We start from the raw sequence: 22,682 nt of genomic DNA, 5'->3' as shown, positions 1-22,682 counted from the left end.
GAAGAACTCAAGAACCAAATGATCAACTCATCTGCATGGCACAGGACTCCCACACTTTTTGACCAATTTCAATGACTTCTCCAGTTGTTTATGATTTCTGGAAACCACATAAAATATTTGATTCAGACTGATTTGCTAATAAATCATTAAGACGGATATGTGAACAATTCTGACCAATTAACTGAAAACCTCTCTCTCTATATATATATATTTATTACACACACACACACACACACACTTGTGCTCAAAAGTTTGCATACCCTTGGAGGTATTGGTAATATATGTACCATTTTTAAAGAAAACATGAGTGAGCAGGCAAAACACATTTCTTTTATTTCTTATGGGATTCATATTCAACTGTATGTTATAACAGAATGGCACAATCATAAAACAAAACATGGCAACAAAGAAAAAAATGAAATGACCCCTGTTCAAAAGTCTGCATACCCTTAGTTCTTAATACTGTGTATTGCCCCCTTTAGCATCAATGACAGCGTGCAGTCTTTTGTAATAGTTGTCTATGAGGCCCCAAATTCTTGCAGGTGGTATAGCTGCCCATTCGTCTTGGCAAAATGCCTCCAGGTCATGCAAAGTCTTTGGTTGTCTTGCATGAACCGCACGTTTGAGATCTCCCCAGAGTGGCTCGATGATATTAAGGTCAGGAGACTGTGATGGCCACTCCAGAACATTCACCTTTTTCTGCTGTAACCACTGGAGGGTCAACTTGGCCTTGTGCTTAGGGTCATTGTCATGCTGGAAAGTCCAAGTGCATCCCATGCGCAGCTTTCGTGCAGAAAAATAAAAATTGTCTGCCAGTATTATCTGATAACATGCTGCATTCATCTTGCCATCAATTTTCACAAGATTCCCTGTGCCTTTAGAGCTCACACACCCCCAAAACATCAGTGAGCCACCACCATGCTTGACTGTGGGGATGGTATTCTTTTCACTATAGGCCTTGTTGACCCCTCTCCAAACATAGCACTTATGGTTGTGACCATAAAGCTCTATTTTGGTCTCGTCACTCCAAATTACAGTGTGCCAGAAGCTGTGAGGCACGTCAAGGTGTTGTCGGGCATATTGTAACCAGGCTTTTTTTTTCTGGCAACTCAACCATGCAGCTCATTTTTATTCAAGTATCATCGTATTGTGCTCCTTGAAACAACCACACTGTCTTTTTCCAGTGCAGCCTCTATTTCTCCTGAGGTTATCTGTGGGTTTTTCTATTTCTATTTCAATTCTTCTGGCAGTTGTGGCTGAAATCTTCCTTGGTCTACCTGACCTTGCCTTGGTATCAAGAGATCCCTGAATTTTCCACTTCTTAATAAGTGATTGAACAGTACTGACTGGCATTTTCAAGGCTTTGGATTTCTTTTTATATACTTTTCCATCTTTATTTTTTTTATTTTTTTTCTCCCAATTTGGAATGCCCAATTCCCAATGCGCTTTTAAGTCCTCGTGGTGGCGTAGTGACTCGCCTCAATCCGGGTGGCGGAAGATGAATCCCAGTTGCCTCCATGTCTGAGACCATCAACCCGCGCATCTTATTACGTGGCTTGTTGAGCGTGTCGCCACGGAGACATGGCGTGTGTGGAGGCTTCACGCCACCCACCGCGGCATCCGCGCTCAACTCACCACGCGCCCCACCGAGAACGAACCACATTATAGCGACCACGAGGAGGTTGCCCCATGTGACTCTACCCTCCCTAGCAACCGGGCCAATTTGGTTGCTTAGGAGACCTGGCTGGAGTCACTCAGCATGCCCTGGGATTCGAACTAGCGAACCCCAGGGGTGGTAGCCAGCGTCTTTTACCACTGAGCTACCCAGACCCCCCATTTCCATCTTTATAAAGTTCCATTACCTTGTTACGCAGGTCTTATTACAGTTCTTTTCTGCTCCCCATGGCTCAGTATCTAGCCTGCTCAGTGCATCCACGTGAGAGCTAACAAACTCATTGACTATTTATACACAGACACTAAATGTAATTTAAAAAGCCACAGGTGTGGGAAATTAACCTTTAATTGCCATTTAAACCTGTGTGTGTCACCTTGTGTGTCTGTAACAAGGCCAAACATTCAAGGGTATGTAAACTTTTGATCAAGGCCATTTGGGTGATTTCTGTTATCATTATGATTTAAAGAGGAGCCAAACAACTATGTGATAATAAATGGCTTCAAATGATCACTATCCTTAAATAAAAGACTTTTTTGCATGATCAGTCATATTTTCAAAATTAATGCCAAAATTTCACAATTTCTGCCAGGGTATGCAAACTTTTGAACACAGCTGTGTGTATATATATATATTAGTCGCACTTGAATGTTATATTTGGAATTCTGTTTTCATTATTATGTTCCAACCTTGTAAAAATTTTGTGTTAAAAATGTGAATGAGATTTCAAACAATGACAACAGCTTGTATCATTATTATAAATGCAATTTCATGACATCATATAAATTGACAGAATTTGAAATTTGTACATTTTTAAAAAGCTAAAATATGATTAAAAGTATGAAAAGCGAAATATGAAATAAAATATACACTCATATTGTAGCGCGTGAAGTTATCTACTGTGTATTAAGCAAACCCTGCCGGTTTGCTTAATATATTTTGCATAATTTGCATTATGCTAACATGTCGTCAAAAGTCTGGCAAGTAACAACAAAAATTTACAAGCCAATGTCGATTCTTTCTCCAACGTGTCCATAGAGGGTTGCTTAAGTGAATATAAAAAAAATTATATTCACTTAAGAAATTCCCATGACTTTTCGGGCCTGAAAACACGCATTTTAAAATTCCATACTAACAGGTTTTTAATTAACCGTAGGAACCCTGATGAGGGAAAGTTACAATTCAAGTTCACAAAATTCTGATATGTTTTTCAAACTCAGATTTTTAGGATTGAATGTCAAAACTGTTATTTGTAAAGTTATGAAATTGGATCCATTTGTTTAGGAGGTGTAGCCAGCATCCTGTATATCAACATCAGCTGCTATAGTAATGATGTACAGTTGAAGTCAGAAGTTTACAAACACTTAGGATGAAGTCATTAAAACTTTTTAAACACTCCACAGATGTAATATTAGCAAACTATAGCTTTGTCAAGTCGTTTAGGACATCTACTTTGTGCATGACACAAGTAATTTTACCAACAATTGTTTACAGACAGATTGTTTCACTTTTAATTGACTATGTCACAATTCCAGTGGGTCAGAAGTTTACATACACCAAGTTAACTGTGCCTTGAAGCAGCTTGGAAAATTCCAGAAAATGATGTCAAGACTTTAGAAGACATCCTCTTCCCTCATGTGGTACCCTTCCTGCAGGCTCAACCAGACATGACCCTCCAGCATGACAATGCCACCAGCCATACTGCTCGTTCTGTGCGTGAGTTCCTGCAAGACAGGAATGTCAGTGTTCTGCCATGGCCAGCAAAGAGCCTGGATCTCAATCCCATTCAGCACCTCTGGGACCGGTTGGATCGGAGGGAGAGGGCTAGGGCAATTCCCCCCAGAAATGTCCGGGAACTTGCAAGTGCCTTGGTGGAAGATTGGGGTAACATCTCACAGTAAGAACTGGCAAATCTGGTGCAGTCCATGAGGAGGAGATGCAATGCAGTACTTAATGCAGCTGGTGGCCACTCCAGATACTGTTACTTTTGATTTTGTCCCCCACTTTGTTCATGGACACATTATTCCATTTCTATTAGTCACATGTCTGTGAAACTTGTTCAGTTTATATCTTAGTTGTTGAATCTTTTTATGTTCATACAAATATTTACATATGTTAAATTTGCTGAAAATAAAAGCAGTTGAAAGTGAGAGGATGTTTCTTTTTTTGTTGAGTTTATATCCACAGTAAAACGAGTCCTATATCGACATAACCTGAAAGGCTGCTCAGCAAGAAAGAAGCCACTGCTCCAAAACCACCATTAAAAAAAAAGCAGCCAGACTACAGTTTGCAAGTGCACATAGGTACAAAGATCGTACTTTTTGGAGAAATGTTCTCTGGTCTGATGAAACAAAAATTTAACTGTTTGGCCATAATGACCATCGTTATGTTTGGTGGAAAAAGGGTGAGGCTTGCAAGCCGAAGAATACATCCCAACCATGAAGCATGGGGGTGGCAGCATCATGTTGTGGGGGTGCTTTGCTGCAGGAGGGACTGGTGCACTTCACAAAATAGATTGCATAATGAGGAAGGGAAATTACGTGGATATATTGAAGCAACATCTCAAGACATCAGCCAGGAAGTTAAAGCTTGGTCGAAAATGGGTCTTCCAAATGGACAATGACCTCAAGCATACCTCCAAAGTTGTGGAAAAATGGCTTAAGGACAAAAAAGTCAAGGTATTGGAGTGACCATCACAAAACCCTGACTTCAATCCGATAAAAAATTTGTGGGCAGAACTGAAAAAGCGTGTGCGAGCAAGGAGTCCTACAAACCTGACTCAGTTACACCAGTTCTGTCTGGAGGAATGGGCCAAAATTGCAGCAACTTATTGTGAGAAGCTTGTGGAAGGCTACCCCAAAACGTTTGACCCAGTCAAACAAGGCAATGATACCAAATACTAACAAAGTGTATGTAAACTTCTGACCCACTGGGAATGTAATGAAAGAAATAAAATTATTCTGACGTTTCACATTCTTAAAAAAAAGTAGTAATCCTAACTGACCTAAGACAGTGAATTATTTCTACGATTAAATGTCAGGACTTGTGAAAAACTGAGTTTAAATGTATTTGGCTAAGATGTATGTAAACTTCTGACTTCAACTGTAAGTGTCAGCATGGATGCCAAGAGACCTCTTTCTACAACAGCTGAGAGTAGCAAGCTGTCAGTGTGGGGAGGCAACTGGAAAACTGGTTTCTAGGGTGTTCGAGATTGCAAGGTGGTTGCTTACTGGCTCAAGTCAAAAGAGCCCACTTTGAAGACTATGGGTGCTTTCACACTGGCAGTTTAGTTCAAAACAGAGCACGGTTTGTATGAAAAATTGATAATGTGAAAGCTGTTATGCGGACTGGGGAGCACACCGCACTACCGAACCCGAGACTACCTGTAGGAGGTGGTCTGAATTCGGTTGCAATGGAACTGTAGTGCAATTCGCGTGAATGTGAAAGCAACTCGGACTCGGGTGTGTTTTAGCCAATGATGACGACATTAGTTTCGACAACACACGAGGACCATGAGTGGCAGGGGAACGTTGTGGAACACAGAAGAGGTGAGGTGCCTCATTCAAATATGGGGAGAAGAAAACATACAAGAGCAGTTAAAGAAAACTCACAAGAATGCAGACGTTTTTGCATTGAAGCGCAAAACTGACAATGACATACAAGTACAAATCAACACTATAAATACTGTCTGTCTATCTATACACCTTATAAATACTATTATAGGTTATAAATATAGGGTATAATAGGAGATGACATTGGTGATAACTTCTCCTTGGACACGAGCATGAGTAAGCGTGCAGTGTAAACAAAGATGCAAATGAAATCCTTGCAATCAGCTGTCTCCTCAAAAAATGCAGTTTGCGAGCAGCAGCATGCCGCCTTCCCCTGGACATCTGATGAGTTACACCATGAAGCGCACATGTACGCAGTTGTCGTTCATTCTGCTGTGCATAATGGCGCCAAAATAAAAAAAAAAAAAAAAGTATAACGAGTCGTGTTGTTCTCCATGCGTGTTTGCGATGATCAAATAAGATCAAACAGATGGTCCGCAAATGGTTTGATAGAATCAAGTGAGTGTGAAACCAGACCAACGCTGCGGGGGGCACTAAGAAAAAAAATAAAATAAATAAAAAATATATAATAATAATAATAATAATAATGATGATAATAATAACAACTCGCACTCGGAATCAGACCGCAGCAAACGTGCCCAGGTTGAAAGCCCCCTATATTGTTGTTTCAAAATGAAGTCCCTTGCCTTAGCAAGCAGCAATATGACAACAGCTAATCAGTGACGTTCAGCAACGTGCCAAAAGCCTCAGGGGTCACGCTCTAAATGCAGAATGTTTAACTGAAATCAGAGGTACATTTAGCGAATGTGTGGACACTAGGGGAAAATCAAGTGCTACTGTGCTGGACTATATAATGACGCATCCTTCATGCACTATTTACACCAGCTAAATTGGGTTACTATCTTCAGCTACATTTGCTAAAGCACTTTACGGAGCTCTCCGAGTTATAACCGAATCTCTTGTGGAGAACGTCTCTTGTGGAGAGTGCCTCTGTTGTGCAGATACATGACTACAGGATACAAAAGAACATCAAATCTCAGTGTAAAAGTGCACTGTACCAGAACTTCATTAACAATTTGTACTGATATTTCTTGGGTGGCAATAAAGATAATTTTGTTTTAAATATGCCCTTCCCTCCATGAAACCATGTAATAACAAGACTATCAATGGAGGTGTAAATCACAGCCTCAAACTACAACTAATTAGGAGCTTCAGCTGCACTGCTTAAGGAAAAAACACTGTAAAAGGTTTTGAGCAAAGCGGTTAAAGGGATAGTTCACTCAAAAATGAAAATTCTCTCATTATTTACTCACCCTCATGATTAGTGGTCAACAGATATGGGTTTTTAATGGCCGATGCCAATATCTAGAGAACAGTGTGGCGACAGGCCGATATCTCACACAATTTAATATAGTAAATAACAAACATAAAATTGCTAAACAATATATATATATATATATATATATATATATATATATATATATATATATATATATACTCTTATTTAGCATTTACTCAATTTCACACAAAGCTAAAAAAATTATATAGTATTTTAAATGGCAGATAGCAGTTTCTTCAGATTTCTGTTTATTCATCAAATATTTTTAATTTATTTGCACATGAAGAAATTGTTCATATATTAGAAGGAAATAACAGTACACACAGTAGTCCAGCCACCATGGATGTTATGTGCGCAGTAACAATCACATTTACTAAAAAAATACTAAATCAAACCAACTGTACATACAGTGCATAGTGCCTAATCAGTTAATGGCTTAACTGACAGCTGTTTTGAATGAATGGAACACTTAAGGAAACATTTTCCTGGTTTCAGACGCAGCTTTGAAGTTGCTATCACACGCTCATGCGGATCCACCACGAGTCTCAATCTCCTGAAAGCTTAAATGGCCTGGATCACCTGCTTGGATTGTCACAGGTCAGACCATCATGATTTGTGAATGAGGAACTTTTGATCCTGGCTGGTAGAATACACACTTCAGAGGAATATATTTATAAGAGCACTCGCAGGGAAGAAAACACTGGATTTTCGTGAGGTTCATGAATTACATCTGTTTAAACAAGGTATCTACATATTTGCAAATGGTATATAATACAAGTTTTATTGATATTTGCTTTTTATCATTCGAAAATAAAGTTAAAGGTGACGAGGACTGCTGAGGAGAGACTGTTAGAATACATGCTTCAGAGGAAGCTTTATGAGTGCTCCACAGGATGTTGGATCTGCTTAAGTTGTGAGGTTTATTACATCTGTTTTAATGAAATATGTGCATATTTGCAGATGGTTTATGATACTAGTTTTATAGATATTTGCCTTTTTATCATTAGACAAGACAGTTAAAATTTACAGGGAACTGTTGAGGAGAGAGAGAGGGAGAATGAAACAAACGAGCACTTTAACATTATGAGCTCAAACGCATCTGTCGCAGCTCTGATATGCGGATTGTTTAAATGAGACTGTGTTGCACACCGGTCTATTACTGTAGTAACACAATGGCACGTCACAACAAAATTAACTGTGACTGGTTGTTTACATGTCTCGGTCACTCCACATGCAAGCAGGCGATTTTCGGCACCCTCAAGGAAAAAAATACAAAGAATTTTAACAAAAAAAAATATGGGCCAAACGGGAAGTTTTTTTAGCTATATTTATTTCGATTTATCAGCCTCTGCAATATATCGGTCGACCACTAATGATATCCCAGGTGTGTAAGACTTACTTTCTTCACCAGAGGACATTTGAAGAAAAAGTGAATTTAGTTTAGCTTAGTAGGTTCTTAAAGTGCAAGTGAATGGAGATTTCCCTTTGAAGCTCCAAAACTCACAGACAGTCAGAATAAACGTCATCCATAGGACACCAGCTGTTAAATTAACGTCTTCTAAAGTGATACTCTTTTGGTGCGAAAAAGCTAAATATTTAAGTAGTTTTTTTTCACTCTAAATCATGCTTCCGGTCAGCAACGGTACGCTGTAACATAGTCGCATTGGCATTTGAAACACGTGAGAACTGATGCACGTGCATCACTGCCGGAAGAGTAGCACTGTTTACAAGTGAGAAGGAACACTGTACAGTACAATGGCGTGTTTGTGTTCTTATCCTGGATGTTTCAACCGAGTGGAGAACGTGAGACTACATCGGTATCATGGCAACGCAAATACGTTACACGAGAGACCGCTTGGACTCCACCCTCTCGTGAACCTTACCCTCACGTTGGATTATAGTTAAAAAAGTACGTAAATATTTATATTTTTCGCACCAAAAGTGATCGTATTGCTTCAGAAGACATTAATTTAACCACTGGAGTCGTATCGATGATGTTTATGCTGACTTTCTGTGATTTTTGGAGCTTCTAAAGAGAAATCTCCATTCACTTGCATTTTAAGGACCTACTGTGCCAAGATGTTTTTCTTCAAATGTGTTCTGGTGAAGAAAGTCATACACACATGGGATATTCTGAGGGCAAGTAAATAATGAGAGAATTTTCATTTTTGGGTGAACTATCCCTTTAATCTCAAGAAAACATTTCACATGTTACCCCAAAATCTTCCCAAAAATATTTTACACAAGAAAATATTTTTTCAGAACAATAAAAAAAAAAAAAAAATTCTGAATTGTGACATTCATGACAATCAAGCAAAATTTTCCCTTAAATCTCTGTACTGTAATGCATCCAGATGCATGTATTACAGTAAAAGTACTGTGATACAATTGTTTTATTTAAATCAACATAAAGGCAGTACAATAAATACTACCATGATGCCTAAACTTTTATGGAAGAGGTGACGTGCATAATTGTCATGAAAATGTCACAATGTAATAGATCTAAAACATGTAGTAAAATATAGATTTCCAATTTCTTTCGTTTGATTTTGGAATGAAATATGCCTCTGACATGTTCCAGACAGGCTTCGTGAGATTCACCCTGATAATCAACAACACTCACTGCTTCCTTTTCACGGTCCATGATGGTCTCCAGCTCCTCAAAGTGTCGGAGTTTGATCTCCAGCTTCTTCATCTGTGTCTCCACCAGCAGAGCCACAAGAGACTTGATCTTCCTCTCTTCCACTGCAGCCAGGTGCTGAGTTGTAGAAAAACATAGAAAAAGAGAGTGAACTGCCATAATGAACATTTCATTGGAAACAGCTGCACAAAGCTCAAAATGTCTGTTGGTGCCAAGGGGAAGTTAAAGGATTCGCAAACAGCAAATCAACTCTGTCGCAGATTGAGCTGTTCCTTGATTGGACATATTACCTTTGCCTTGGTGGCAGCAGAAGCCAGAGCAGCAGCGGCAGCAGTGGCAATGTTGCCCTCGCCGATATCCAACTCCAGCTTTTTTTTTCCTTCCTCCTGCTCCTCCTCTCCCTCCTTCCCTTCTTCAGTGGTCTCCATGGGCTCCTCCTTTTCTTTCTCTAAAATATGACATTTCAAAATGAATATGTTACATCTTCACATTGCTACAGTCATTTTTGAACAGCTTGGGTTTGACTTCATGTTATCAAATCTTTCGATAGCGCTGTTTGTGGGTGACTGTTCCAACTCTATTCTAATCTTGCATGGCTTGCCAGAGCAGTGATCGTATTGTGGTACCCAAGTCACGATACACAAAAAAAAAAAAACATTAACTCATTTATATGCAAAAATGGTTCAAACTGCATTGCAATGCTGCATTAGTGAAGAAATTACCAAATATATCATTGTACATTTTTTTTTCACTTAAAATGTTAAAGCCCCTGTATACACTGGTCAGGTATTTGAGGTATTGTTTGAAGTCTTACAATCTTTTCAGAGAATTACATCACTATTGCATTAATGTTACACAAAATAACAAAATATGGCCTGAAAACATTTGCATCGTAATTTAGCGCCTCCTTGAGGTACTGGTGTAGAAATATTCATTTGAATACAAGTCTTTCACATGACACTTATGGACAAGTCATATATCAAATGAAAGCAAGGCTCGACATTAAGCATTGTCATGTGCTTGTCCTCCAGACAAGTAAACTGGTCATTCACTTGTCAGAGTAAAAATGTTACTTGTCCGGAGAGAAAATTACATTTTACAATTACATTACATTAATACTTTTTAAAGCTACTAAAAGTTACCCATTCAAGAACAGTGAGTGTTTTCTCGTTTTCTTATGGCTGTTTGATTATTATAATGACACACTAGACAGCAGCAGGTCTATTAGCATACATTTATACTTATAAGTCCGACATTTTAATACAAATCCACTTTTTTCTCAGCTGTTACCTTTCACTTTAGATATCACTCTCTGTGTTTAAAATGAATACCTCTCCAAGATTGTATTGACTGTTCAGGCGTTAGCGCGAGCATTTTCGGAGCACACGCGCTTGTTCAGCACACACACACATACGCCGCCTGTCAATCAAACAGGGCGCAGTCGTTACTAGATCGCTAGCGAATTATAAAATGATGTGCTCTGGAGAGCAGCAGAATAAGAATATGAACTTTCTAATACAGTGACACAGGCCTAGGCTATCACAAATATAGCCGGTTATTTTTTTGTTATTGATGTTTTAATCAGTCTGATTGTCCTGTCAGGCAAGTACAATTCTCCTTCACTTGCCCCTTCAAAAATCCACTTGTCCCGGACAAGCGTTAATTTCGAGCCTTGGAAAGCTCTCATTCTCAGGAATGTGACTGTTTATTTTGTTGCCCTAATACCACAGTTTGAAAGATTCTAAAAAATGTTTTTGCCATTTTATACTTGTCTGGGAGCTTCCTTAGCTGAATAATCCAATGTTTTATCTTAGATGTCCAGAACAAAATATACCACCCAGCAAGAAAAGCATGCTAACTAAGCTTCATAAAGCTATGTTTTCGACTATTGATGATGAAATGTTGAAAAGAGGGCTAGATATTCAATGAAATGATGAGGGTGGTGCATAAACTGAAAATTAGACTGAATGTCTATGGACCAGCAAATCAGTGAGGGCTAAAATACGTTAGAGCGCCACCTACATTTCAGATCTGTATATTGTGATGGAATGTGATAGAATTTTTTTTTTTCCTAGTACTTGCTTCCATCAAGTAGCACAAAATAAGACTTTTCAAAGTGAGATAATGTGATGAGAACCAGAATTACAAGCTTACAAATTTGGGACAACAAAAAAGTTAAAACAAAATGAAAAATTGGTCTTTTTATTTTTTGTCTACAGTGTGTGTGAATGGTGAGCTTTTAAATTTGAATGTGAAAAATCAGAGCTTAACGAGTTATTACTGAAATTAAAGTTGTTTTACAAGAATATTAGAATACTAATACTTATCCAACACAACATGAGTGGTATGGCTATACTTTGTTGTATAAGCGCCATGGCTCTATGTGCAGTTACTACTAGGCTATATAGTAGGTGGTCAGCCTGAATTTTGATGCCGAATCTTTTTTACATTTATTAGGTGTTATTGTGATTCTACTGAAATAGTATACAGATGGCTTTAGACATGAAGAACCAAACAGCAGTCAAACCCATGAGGATCTTGTGTCGATGCAGCTGTCAGCATCTGTACCTGCAGTCTTTGCGCCTCCTGACTCATTCTCTTTCTCCTCCTCCTCCTCATGCTGTGGCTCAGACTTCTCTGTAGTCTCGTTCTTTTCCTTCTCTGCCTCTGCTGGCTTCTCAGCAGACTCGCTGGGCTTCTCTGCTTCATCCTTTGACTCTGCCTGAGATGGGGAACGTTGAGAAGTATGCCAGACCGTATGAGAACATTGAAATGTAAATCAACTGTATGTACAGGTGACTATATAAAATGTGAACTTGGAAGTACTAGGTTTACATGAAGAGAGAGACTTGGGGGAAAAAAAGTGATGGAAAGTGACAATCACTTCTGAACGTTTTTTTAAACAACTCTCAAACTTGACTATGATGTATCTAGACAAGGAGGTAGAGACAAACCTGACCTTATCAGGCTGCTGGGAGTCAGAGTCTGATTCCATCTTCTCTGTCTCTGTCGTTTCTGGGAGGAGAATAAAACAAACTGATCATTGAGAACATTAAATATAAAGTTGGTAGAGTGCAACTCACAATAACACAATACAATGTACGAACAATGAGTAAAGTGTTAAATTCCAATTTTTCTGAACGCTTACATTTGATTTACATGATAAACAATCCAAAATTGTATTGTATTAATTTTCAGGGAAATCTTGAAGTCCTTTACTCATTCACGAGAGAAGCTCATTCACAATAGCTAGTGTTCACATGCGAACTTGAGTCCTTTTGCTACAGTGCTAAACAATGTGTGAATGCGAGACAGCATGTTCTTCCAATTTCATTATACCACGTAAAATACAGAAGTTAATGGAATAGTTAACCCAAAAATGAAAATTCTTTCATCATTTACTCACCCTTATGCCATCCCAGATGTGTATGATTTTCTTTCATCTGCTGAACTCAAATTAAGATTTTTAGCAGAATTTCTCAGCTCCTTCGGTCCATACAATGCAAGTGACTGGGTGACAAAATTTTGAAGCTCCAAAAACCTACATTAAATCTACATTAAATTATTATTTCTTTTTTTACAAAAAAGTCTGCATTAAAGTAATCCATAAGACTCCAGTGGTTAAGTCAATGTCTTCTGAAGTGAAATGATAGGCGTGCATAAGAAATATAAATATTTAAGCCCTTTTTTACTATGAATTCTGCTCCCTACTCAGACAATCTCCAATATAACTTTCACATTCTTGTGATTTTGGTGATTCACATTCTTCATGCATATCGCCCCCTAAAGGGCAGGGAGAAGAATTTCTAGCAAAAAAGGACTTAAATATGATCTGTTATTTATTAATTCTCTGTTTCTCACCCACACCTATCATATTACTTCTGAAGATATGGATATGGAAGATATGGAAACCATACGACCATTCACTTGCATTTTATGGACCTAAAGAGCTGACATATTCTTCTAAAAATTATAATTTGAGTTCTGTAGAAGAAAGTCATACACATCTAGGATGGCATGAGGGTGAGTACATGATGAGAATTTTAATTTTTGGGTGAACCATCCCTTTAATTACATTAAATTTGTAGAAGCTAATTATAAACATACCAGGGTAGGGTGTTTTACACAAGCTGGCCAGTTTAAGAGCATCACCCATTTAAAATTGCTTTTAATTTAAAAAGTCATATAAACAACTTGGGGGTTTGTAGGGACACTAGTTTGAGCAGAAACAGAATTGGGCACTTTTGCCAAGAAATTATTCTTAATTCTCTAAACAATTGCTTTGCCATCTGCAGTAGTAGTAGTAAAATGACATGACCAGTGTTGTGTGTTTTAGCCTTTAGTAACAAGGCGTGTGTGTGGCAAAGCCTACACTGGCACACTATGCCACACTAGGTCACGCTCAACTGACCCAGTTTCAACCCCTCCCACATCTGTGTCCCATCTGCCAGGGCTGCATTAAGCCATTAGCTACCATTGTGTCCAGACACACAAACAATGACTCTAGTGCTGTAGTGCCTAACACAGGCTGGATCAGATAGGTGTGAAAGTGGGAAACTTAAAGGAATAGTTTAACAAAAATGTGAATTTTGTTCTCAGTTTCACCCCTCATGTTGTTGTGAGCCCATATGACTGATTTTCTTCCGTGCAACACAAAAGATGATGCTAGGCAGAATGACAGGCTCTATCAACATTCATTATCATTCTATGGAAAATTAAGATGCAAATAAAGTGAATGCTGACAGACTGCCTAATGTCTCCTTTTGTATTCTAAGAGGGAAAGTCATCTGGATTTGGAACAACATGGGAGTGAGTTAATATCAGTTTTCATTTTTGGGTGAACAATCCCTTTAAAAGGTTATTTTTAGCCAATCGTTGCCTTTCTACTGCCTTAGACAATTTCTATATAATGAAAGGCCCATCCACAGCTGGTTTGTTTCCAAAGACAGTCCATGAATGTACTGATTTTCTGCCACCTGGTGGCAGCAGTTAGATTAACACACCTATGCTGTGCCTGTGATTCACACACTAGTCTCACATTGACCATGTTTTCATGCACTTAAGAAAACAGTTTATTCCAGGGATTTAACAGAAAGCGGTGTGCTGAAACATCATGCAAACAAGAACGTTGATTTCCTTTCACCATTTATAGGGCAAGTTAACCCAAAAATGAAAATCCTCTCATCATTTACTCAACCTCATGCCATCCCAGATGTGTATGATTTTCTTCTGCAGAACACAAATTATCTTTTTTCACAAAAGATTTTTAGAAGTATCTCTGCTCTGTGGGTCCATTCAATGCATATGAATGGTGATCAGACCTTTGAAGCTTCAAAAAGCAGATCAAGTCAGCATAAACATAATCCATCAAACTCCCGTGATTACATCAATGTCTTCTGAAGTGATCCAGTCGGTTTTAGGTGAAAACAGACCAAAATGCAACTACTTATTCAATTTAAATCTTGACATCAGCAGTCTCTTTGGCGATCATGATTTCAAGCTCTTCCGTACTTCCTATAGCGCCATCTAGTGCTCTGCGCATGCGTCAAACACTAGGAAGTGAAATCGAGGTTGAAATCATGATAGTGCCTAGTGACTGCAATGGCAAGATGTATGGTTTAAAAAAAAGTTACATTTTGGTCTGTTCTCAACCAAAATCAACTGGATCTCTTCAGAAGACACTGATTAAACTACTACCTTATGGATTACCTTTATGCTGACTTTATCTCCTTTTTGGAGTTTTGAAAAGCCTGATCACCATTCACTTGCATTGCGAGGACCTACAATGCTGAGATATTCTTCTAAAAATCTTTGTTTGTTTTCTGCTGAAGAAATAAAGTCATACACATCTGGGATGGCATGAGGAGGAACCTCATTTAATGGATTAACAACCATGTTTCTCTTGGAAAACACAGCTTAATATGGCCATGTAAATGCATAAGCGGTGTTCTGACGGGTGTTTGAAGAGTGCATGTGTGTGGAACTAAACAGGATAACAAACGTCATATAATGGAACCCAACAAGTCAACACAGTGAAAAAAATTCAACATTTCTGGGAGTCCAGTGGGAATCACATACACTATAAACTACACCCATTTATACACACCAATGTAAAATATTGACGGCCCCTCACGTTTGCGTATGCGCTCATACATTGGGGAAATCCCAGAGTCTTCCATAAGAGGGAAACTCCACTATTGCAGTGCAATTCTGTTGAAGGTTACTGGAAATAAAGCAAGCAACGGAGAATATAAAAGCAAAGTCTTCCTAGTATCCTATGCTTGTTATTTACACAAGCGTCACAGGAAAATTACATTGCTGTGGAGAAAGCCATTTACTGACTGAGCCACATATATACGGTAGGGCTGGGCAATATGGCAAAAAAAAAAAAATACAACCTCAATTTTTTTCCAAACTTAAAGACGATTTAAGATTTTCCTACATTTAAAAGGTATTTAAAAAAAAAAGTAACTCCAACATGATTCAAATAACATTCCTTATTAGCATGCAAGGCAACCTGGTTAGAAAAATCTACAGTTTTTTCATTATAGAAAACAAAAGTGTGTAACAGAAATGTACAAAAAAAAAGTGCAACAAAGTTGTCAACAGCGTAAAAGTAAAATAAATTACAATCTAATTTATTTAAAATAACACTGATATTCAGAAATAATAGTATAAAATAAGAAAACTACAAAATACCTAATTTAGGTATTATTTCAAAATCAAGTCCATCTAGAAAGTTGCCTAGAAAGTCATGTTTATCTAGAAAGCATTTTTAGTATATCAGTCAATTTGTATGTATAACCATAAATACCTGCAGATAGAGTCCAGATTTCAGAAAAATTTCAATGTAGTTGAAAACGCAAGAAGCTCAGTTTAAAATAATGACGTCAGTCAGTGCTGTGAGCACGCGGTACACACTGAGCAGAGCAGCAAAATGAAATATTGCTGTTTGTCAAAATTATCACTTTGCTTACTAAAGGTTGGCTATAAATGCAGTACATTTGAAACACGTCACAGAACAAAGCACTAACTAGCAAGCTATCTGAATCATCATGGTAAAAGAAGATGTGGATGATTCTCCCATTTATAGCCTATCCATTATATGATTTGATATGAAGCGCCCATAACTGTCACGTATGTTCTAACACTTTATTATAAACACAAATTTCTGTTGAAATCTCAGAAAATGTAGCTTAGTGCTTCATGATTTCACAACTTACACAGAGCATGGTTATTGTTTGATTATGCTGGTGTAAACATGCATGATGGGCGAAGTCAATTACACTGTACAATCGTACTGGAAATATTACTGGCTTTTATATCGGTCTCCATGTTGTTAACCTGTTACACTGGAGCGGGCAGTCGCGCATATTTCCACACGTTCAGCGTATCAGATTGAGGGCGGCATCAAGCCAAGTGCTGTGAACGTTTGTTTTTCTCTTTTATATTCAGCCATTGGTGGACTGACAGTGTATCCACCTACAGCATCTGCAAATATTTTATGCAAAACCTTGATTCTACGATAAAAAAATAAATAAAATTGTCAAAAACATAAATTTGAATTAATCCAAAAATTTAAAAAAATAATATACAGGAGTAAAGTGTAAGCCACTTATACAGTGCTCGTAAACAGGAACGCTGTTTTATTGCAATAATCGCTTTCTGGTGTCCATGTAAATGTAGTCAATGTTAGACTTTTGACTAGTTTAGTCTAATCCATACTGCAGCTTGTTATGACCAAGAGCCACCCACTTAGACAAGAAGGGGTCATCTGAGCTACAACCACAGTTTGCTTTTTTACATGATCTTGTTCATTTGTCCAGCAATGTACATGTATCAGAACAATATTCATTAAAATGTTGTTTTTCTTAGAAAAACGAATTAAATTAATCTTGCAAACTAACTGAACAGTTCACAGCATATATGTAACTTCAGGAAAACTAGAAATATTTAAAAAAACAAAAAACAAAGGCAGCATAAAAGTAATTCATACGACTCCAGTGGTTAAATCCATTTCTTCTGAAGCGAAATTATACAGGTGCATCTCAAATTAGAATGTCGTGGAAAAGTTCATTTATTTCAGTAATTCAAATCAAATTGTGAAACTCGTGTATTAAATAAATTCAATGCACACAGACTGAAGTAGTTTAAGTCTTTGGTTCTTTTAATTGTGATGATTTTGGCTCACATTTACCAAAAACCCACCAATTCATTATCTCAAAAAATTAGAATACATCATAAGACCAATAAAAAAAAACATTTTTAGTGAATTGTTGGCCTTCTGGAAAGTATGTTAATTTACTGTATATGTACTCGATACTTGGTAGGGGCTCCTTTTGCTTTAATTACTGCCTCAATTTGGCGTGGCATGGAGGTGATCAGTTTGTGGCACTGCCGAGGTGGTATGGAAGCCCAGGTTTCTTTGACAGTGGCCTTCAGCTCATCTGCATTTTTTGGTCTCTTGTTTCTCATTTTCCTCTTGACAATACCCCATAGATTCTCTATGGGGTTCAGGTCTGGTGAGTTTGCTGGCCAGTCAAGCACACCAACACCATGGTCATTTAACCAACTTTTGGTGCTTTTGGTAGTGTGGGCAGGTGCCAAATCCTGCTGGAAAATGAAATCAGCATCTTTAAAAAGCTGGTCAGCAGAAGGAAGCATGAAGTGACTTCCAAAATTTCTTGGTAAACGGGTGCAGTGACTTTGGTTTTCAAAAAACACAATGGACCAACACCAGCAGATGTCATTGCACCCCAAATCATAACAGACTGTGGAAACTTAACACTGAACTTCAAGCAACTTGGGCTATGAGCTTCTCCACCCTTCCTCCAGACTCTAGGACCTTGGTTTCCAAATGAAATACAAAACTTGCTCTCATCTGAAAAGAGGACTTTGGACCACTGGGCAACAGTCCAGTTCTTCTTCTCCTTAGCTCAGGTAAGACGCCTCTGACGTTGTCTGTGGTTCAGGAGTGGCTTAACAAGAGGAATACGACAACTGTAGCCAAATTCCTTGACACGTCTGTGTGTGGTGGCTCTTGATGCCTTGACCCCAGCCTCAGTCCATTCCTTGTGAAGTTCACCCAAATTCTTGAATCGATTTTGCTTGACAATCCTCATAAGGCTGCGGTTCTCTCGGTTGGTTGTGCATCTTTTTCTTCCACACTTTTTCCTTCCACTCAACTTTCTGTTAACATGCTTGGATACAGCACTCTGTGAACAGCCAGCTTCTTTGGCAATCAATGTTTGTGGCTTACCCTCCTTGTGAAAGGGTGTCAATGATTGTCTTCTGGACAACTGTCAGATCAGCAGTCTTCCCCATGATTGTGTAGCCTAGTGAACCAAACTGAGAGACCATTTTGAAGGCTCAGGAAATCTTTGCAGATGTTTTGAGTTGATTAGCTGATTGGCATGTCACCATATTCTAATTTTTTGAGATAGTGAATTGGTGGGTTTTTGTTAAAAATGAGCCAAAATCATCACAATTAAAAGAACCAAAGACTTAAACTACTTCAGTCTGTGTGCACTGAATTTATTTAATTCACGAGTTTCACAATTTGAGTTGAATTACTGAAATAAATGAACTTTTCCACGACATTCTAATTTATTGAGATGCACCTGCAGGTGTGGGTGAGAAGAAAAAAAAGAAAAAAAAAACATTTAAGTCCTGTTTTACTATAAATTCTCCTCCCTGCCCAGTAGGGGGTGATATGCATGAAAAATATGAATGCCCAAAAACAAAAGATGATTAACTATTAGGAGGGCTGTATGAAATTGATTTATATTAAAAAAAAGACTTCAATATTGATCTGTTTCTCAACCACACTTATCATATCGCTTCTAAAGATATGGCTTTAACCACTGAAGTGTTATGGATCACTTTTATGCTGCCTTTATGTGCTTTTTGTGCTTCAAAATTTTCGACCATGCTGACTTGCATCTTAAGGACCTTCAGAGCTGAGATTTTGTGTTCAGCATAAGTCAGTCATACACATCTGGGATGGCATGAGGGTGAGTAAACGAGAGAATTTTAATTTTTGGGTGAACTACTCCTTAAAAAAAAAACACTACAAGACCAATGAATGTAAGATTTAATGCCAAAACTGGCCTGATAAGGTAAGTGACAGTTCTGTCAACAGGTTGGAAACACTCTCACACTAGCTCCAGTCCAGCAGGCCATGCTTCTTGTTAAGCCCTGCCACACAGTCTGTGAACGGTATTTGGATTCAGAATCCCATTAGAGATTCCAGACTTCACTGTATGCAAGTTGTTACCTGTCTTCTCTGGCTCCTCAGGTGCGGTGCCAGCAATGCCACTGCTCTCAAGGCCAAATGCAGGGTCCACTTTTCCTGTGTTGCGTGCTGCCTCCTGCACCTTCTTTACATGCGCCTCCACCAGCTCCATTGGCACCTCCTCACGCACACGGGAGAACTCCTCTACAAGCGCAAATGACCCAAAATGCTATCAAAATACAGGCATCTACGTACATAAACGATAATTCTGAATATACTTTTGTCTAGCAGCTATAAAAGCAACATAATTGGCAGAGAATACTGTAAAAACATACCCAGAGCTGCCTTTGCAGCAGCAGCTGCCACACGTGGGTCGACCACAGAGGCGAGGAATGCAACAGTGCTCATGACAGGATTTCCTGATTGGCTGAAGGGTATCGGCTGGTAAGCCAGAGGACCTAGCGAGGCTTCAGAACTCTCCAGGTATGGATCCTCTATGGGCAGCCGCAGGAAATGCAAGATGCACTCATCCTGCGTACGGCTGCCCACGTGCTCTGAAACCTTGTTCCAGTCATCCTTATACATCTCCAGAGCCTGGAAATATCAGTACAATTTAAATATAAGACTAGACAGAAGGAAAAGGTACAAAAAAGGGATTTGCAAAACCATACATTTTCAATATCGATGCCTGAATGACTAGTTGACTAATCTGTCTAAAGGCAAGCCTGTGTAATTAGGCAGGTTTCGTGAAAAATGTTTCCTTTTACAAAATGCTAGATTAAAAACTAGACGGCACGCAACCGAACAGAACAAAATGCAGGGTTCTAAAAACATTGTTTTCCAAAAGTATGGCTAAGAGGCAGTGTTTTAAAGGGGAAGAATTTAAAGTTGCAATTTTTCCAAGACAGGTTTTATCATGCAAACTGGCAAGCTGTCAGCATGCCAATTGAACAAATGCTCAAAAATAAATAAATAAATAAATAAATAAATAATAATAAAAAAGATATGAAGGAGTCTGATCTCACCTCCAACAGAAGCAAAGTTTCTTGTTCAGTCCACTCTCTGCCACCAGCGGCTCCTTTACCCTGTAAAGAAAAACAGCATAAATTATCACATCTTGAACTATGATAGATACTAAAGTAATGATAACTTTTATAAGTAAGGTTTGACAGCAGGCAAGAGAATCACTGCCACTTACCTTGGGATTCTTCTTTGTGTATACATCTGAACGGAGGCCGAAGTTCTGCAGGTCAGTTGGCTTGTCTTTGTCCTTTTCTGGGAAGTTCAGCATCTGCTGTGCAGAGGGAACCTGGAGAGAGCAGCTGAGACTTTATTGCACTGCAATCATTTCACTAGAAAACTTATTAAAATTATGTGCTTCTGGGAACCAAAATGGAAGTTGTCCCAGTCTCACCTGAGGAGGGCGGTGGTGCAGCGGCACCAAGCCGGAGGGAGTATCAGCTAGTACGTTAAAGTGTGGGGTTGGTGGAGGGCCCATAGGGAGGGGTCTGCTCTCTGCATCAACCTGGTAGTTTACCAGTCCCCACTGCTCCAAGAAAGCATGCACCCTGGGAGAAACAGACAATATGCAAGATAAACATACTTGCATGTACATAAGGAAGATGTATTCTATAGAACTAAAATCTAAACATTGCAAATTAAATAATCCTGGTTTGCGTAGTTATGCAAGTCTCTCGTTTTAATATTATTAGGGCTGCACAATCGATTATTTTTTTTATCGATTAATCTAACGATTCTTTTTCCGATTAGTCGATTAATCTATCGACAAATCTGCTGATTATTCTAAAGATTTTTTATAATTATTACTTGATTAATATAACAATTAATTAACCCAAAATTAATAAAAAACTTGTCTCATTAATATTTCAATATTTTATTAAATCATCTTCTCTTAAACACAAACAAATGTACAAGAAACTAAGTGTGCACTGCAGGGCATTATTCTGCAACAAAAAAACTGTGTTACTATGAATGCAAACATTAATACAGTGAAAAAGACACTTGGCATAACATAAATATATAAAAATTTCCAACATTCTTTTGAATGTCCATGTACTAAAATAAAATATTTGATGCCATGAGTGTACCTTCATTTACTATTAGTATTATTTTGAATGGCCATGGAAAATGAAGCAATGTGATAATTTTATCTCGTCGCAAAAAGTAGTCCATTAATTTACCTGATGAACTTTCACCTTTTGCTGACCTTTATGCTTCGCAGAGCTAATATGTGCTTCTAAAGCACTTGCACCTTTATTAGCAACTGACACATAAGTGCCAGCTTTACACGTCATACATTCTGCTTCCCACGGATCACGACCTGGACGAAAGCATGGGAATTTTTTGTGCAAATCTTCTGCAAATTTGCACTTTCGTTTGGGCATTGTTTCCACTCAGCTGTCATTTGCTGCTGCTGTCAAGCAACTGCTTGATGCCGAACACAACAGCGCTTTGCACGTTCGCGGAGAGATTGACAGGCAGGTATTTGGCCAATAGTTGCTGCAAGCCTCTTATAATTGACCAATTGGTGTGCAAGAAGGCAGGACTTACAAAGAGGGGTTAAAGCAATGCAAATATGCGCGCACACACAATGAAGTATTAGACCAGACGCACATCATAATGCAACTAATGCCGAATCCCGGACATTTTCGCAAATTTAGAAATCCCGGCCAGACGCTTTTTTAAAGTCCGAAAAAGAGGACATGTCCGGGAAAAAGAGGACGTATGGTCACCCTACGTTAGCAGCGGAGAAGAAATTACTTTTAACATGGGGGCGATAAGGAAACGTTTAGAAAATCAATTTAAAGCGACTACTACTAACAGAAACACGTGTTGTAATACTACTATGTCATACTTGGGTGGGGACAAAAAGTAAACAGGACTTATGGTGCTGCCTTGCTGCCGTCTTGACAAAGTGCTCCGGGATGCTTTCGCTTCAAGTGTTCGTTCATGGTGGTTGTACTGCTGTGATAAGTCATTTCTAATTTGCATAGCTTCCACAGCACCACATTGTCGGGTCTCTGGCTAAAATACTCCCACGCTTTAGATGACCATGGGCGAGTTTTTTTTTTTAGCTGCAGCTTGTTCTTCAGGGGAATCCATACTTAAACCGGGCGCTGCCATTTTAATTACTCCATTGCGACGCGCCGACGCATGTTATGCAAATCGACGTATTTCTGTAATCGATGACGTCGATGAATCGT

General features: G+C 38.6%; 1 protein-coding gene across 2 annotated transcripts in view; it reads right to left on the bottom strand.

Annotated features, from left to right (window-relative positions):
* The window catches only part of LOC127453446 (SWI/SNF complex subunit SMARCC1-like), a 37,429-nt gene that overhangs the window by 2,934 nt on the left and 11,813 nt on the right, over positions 1-22,682 (bottom strand). For both annotated transcript variants that reach the window (XM_051719785.1, XM_051719786.1), the window contains exons 17-25: positions 20,873-21,026; positions 20,657-20,767; positions 20,484-20,543; positions 19,794-20,052; positions 19,501-19,662; positions 12,184-12,239; positions 11,793-11,946; positions 9,515-9,672; positions 9,207-9,341 (exon numbers count right to left, since the gene is read on the bottom strand). In XM_051719785.1, coding sequence (XP_051575745.1) covers positions 9,207-9,341; positions 9,515-9,672; positions 11,793-11,946; positions 12,184-12,239; positions 19,501-19,662; positions 19,794-20,052; positions 20,484-20,543; positions 20,657-20,767; positions 20,873-21,026 — 1,249 coding nt within the window. The remainder of the gene's footprint in view (positions 1-9,206; positions 9,342-9,514; positions 9,673-11,792; positions 11,947-12,183; positions 12,240-19,500; positions 19,663-19,793; positions 20,053-20,483; positions 20,544-20,656; positions 20,768-20,872; positions 21,027-22,682) is intronic.

This window comes from Myxocyprinus asiaticus, chromosome 15, assembly GCF_019703515.2.
Source record: "Myxocyprinus asiaticus isolate MX2 ecotype Aquarium Trade chromosome 15, UBuf_Myxa_2, whole genome shotgun sequence".
Lineage (NCBI taxonomy): Eukaryota > Metazoa > Chordata > Actinopteri > Cypriniformes > Catostomidae > Myxocyprinus > Myxocyprinus asiaticus.
Note: the sequence above shows the minus strand (reverse complement) of the source record. Positions and strands in the feature narration are given on the sequence as shown.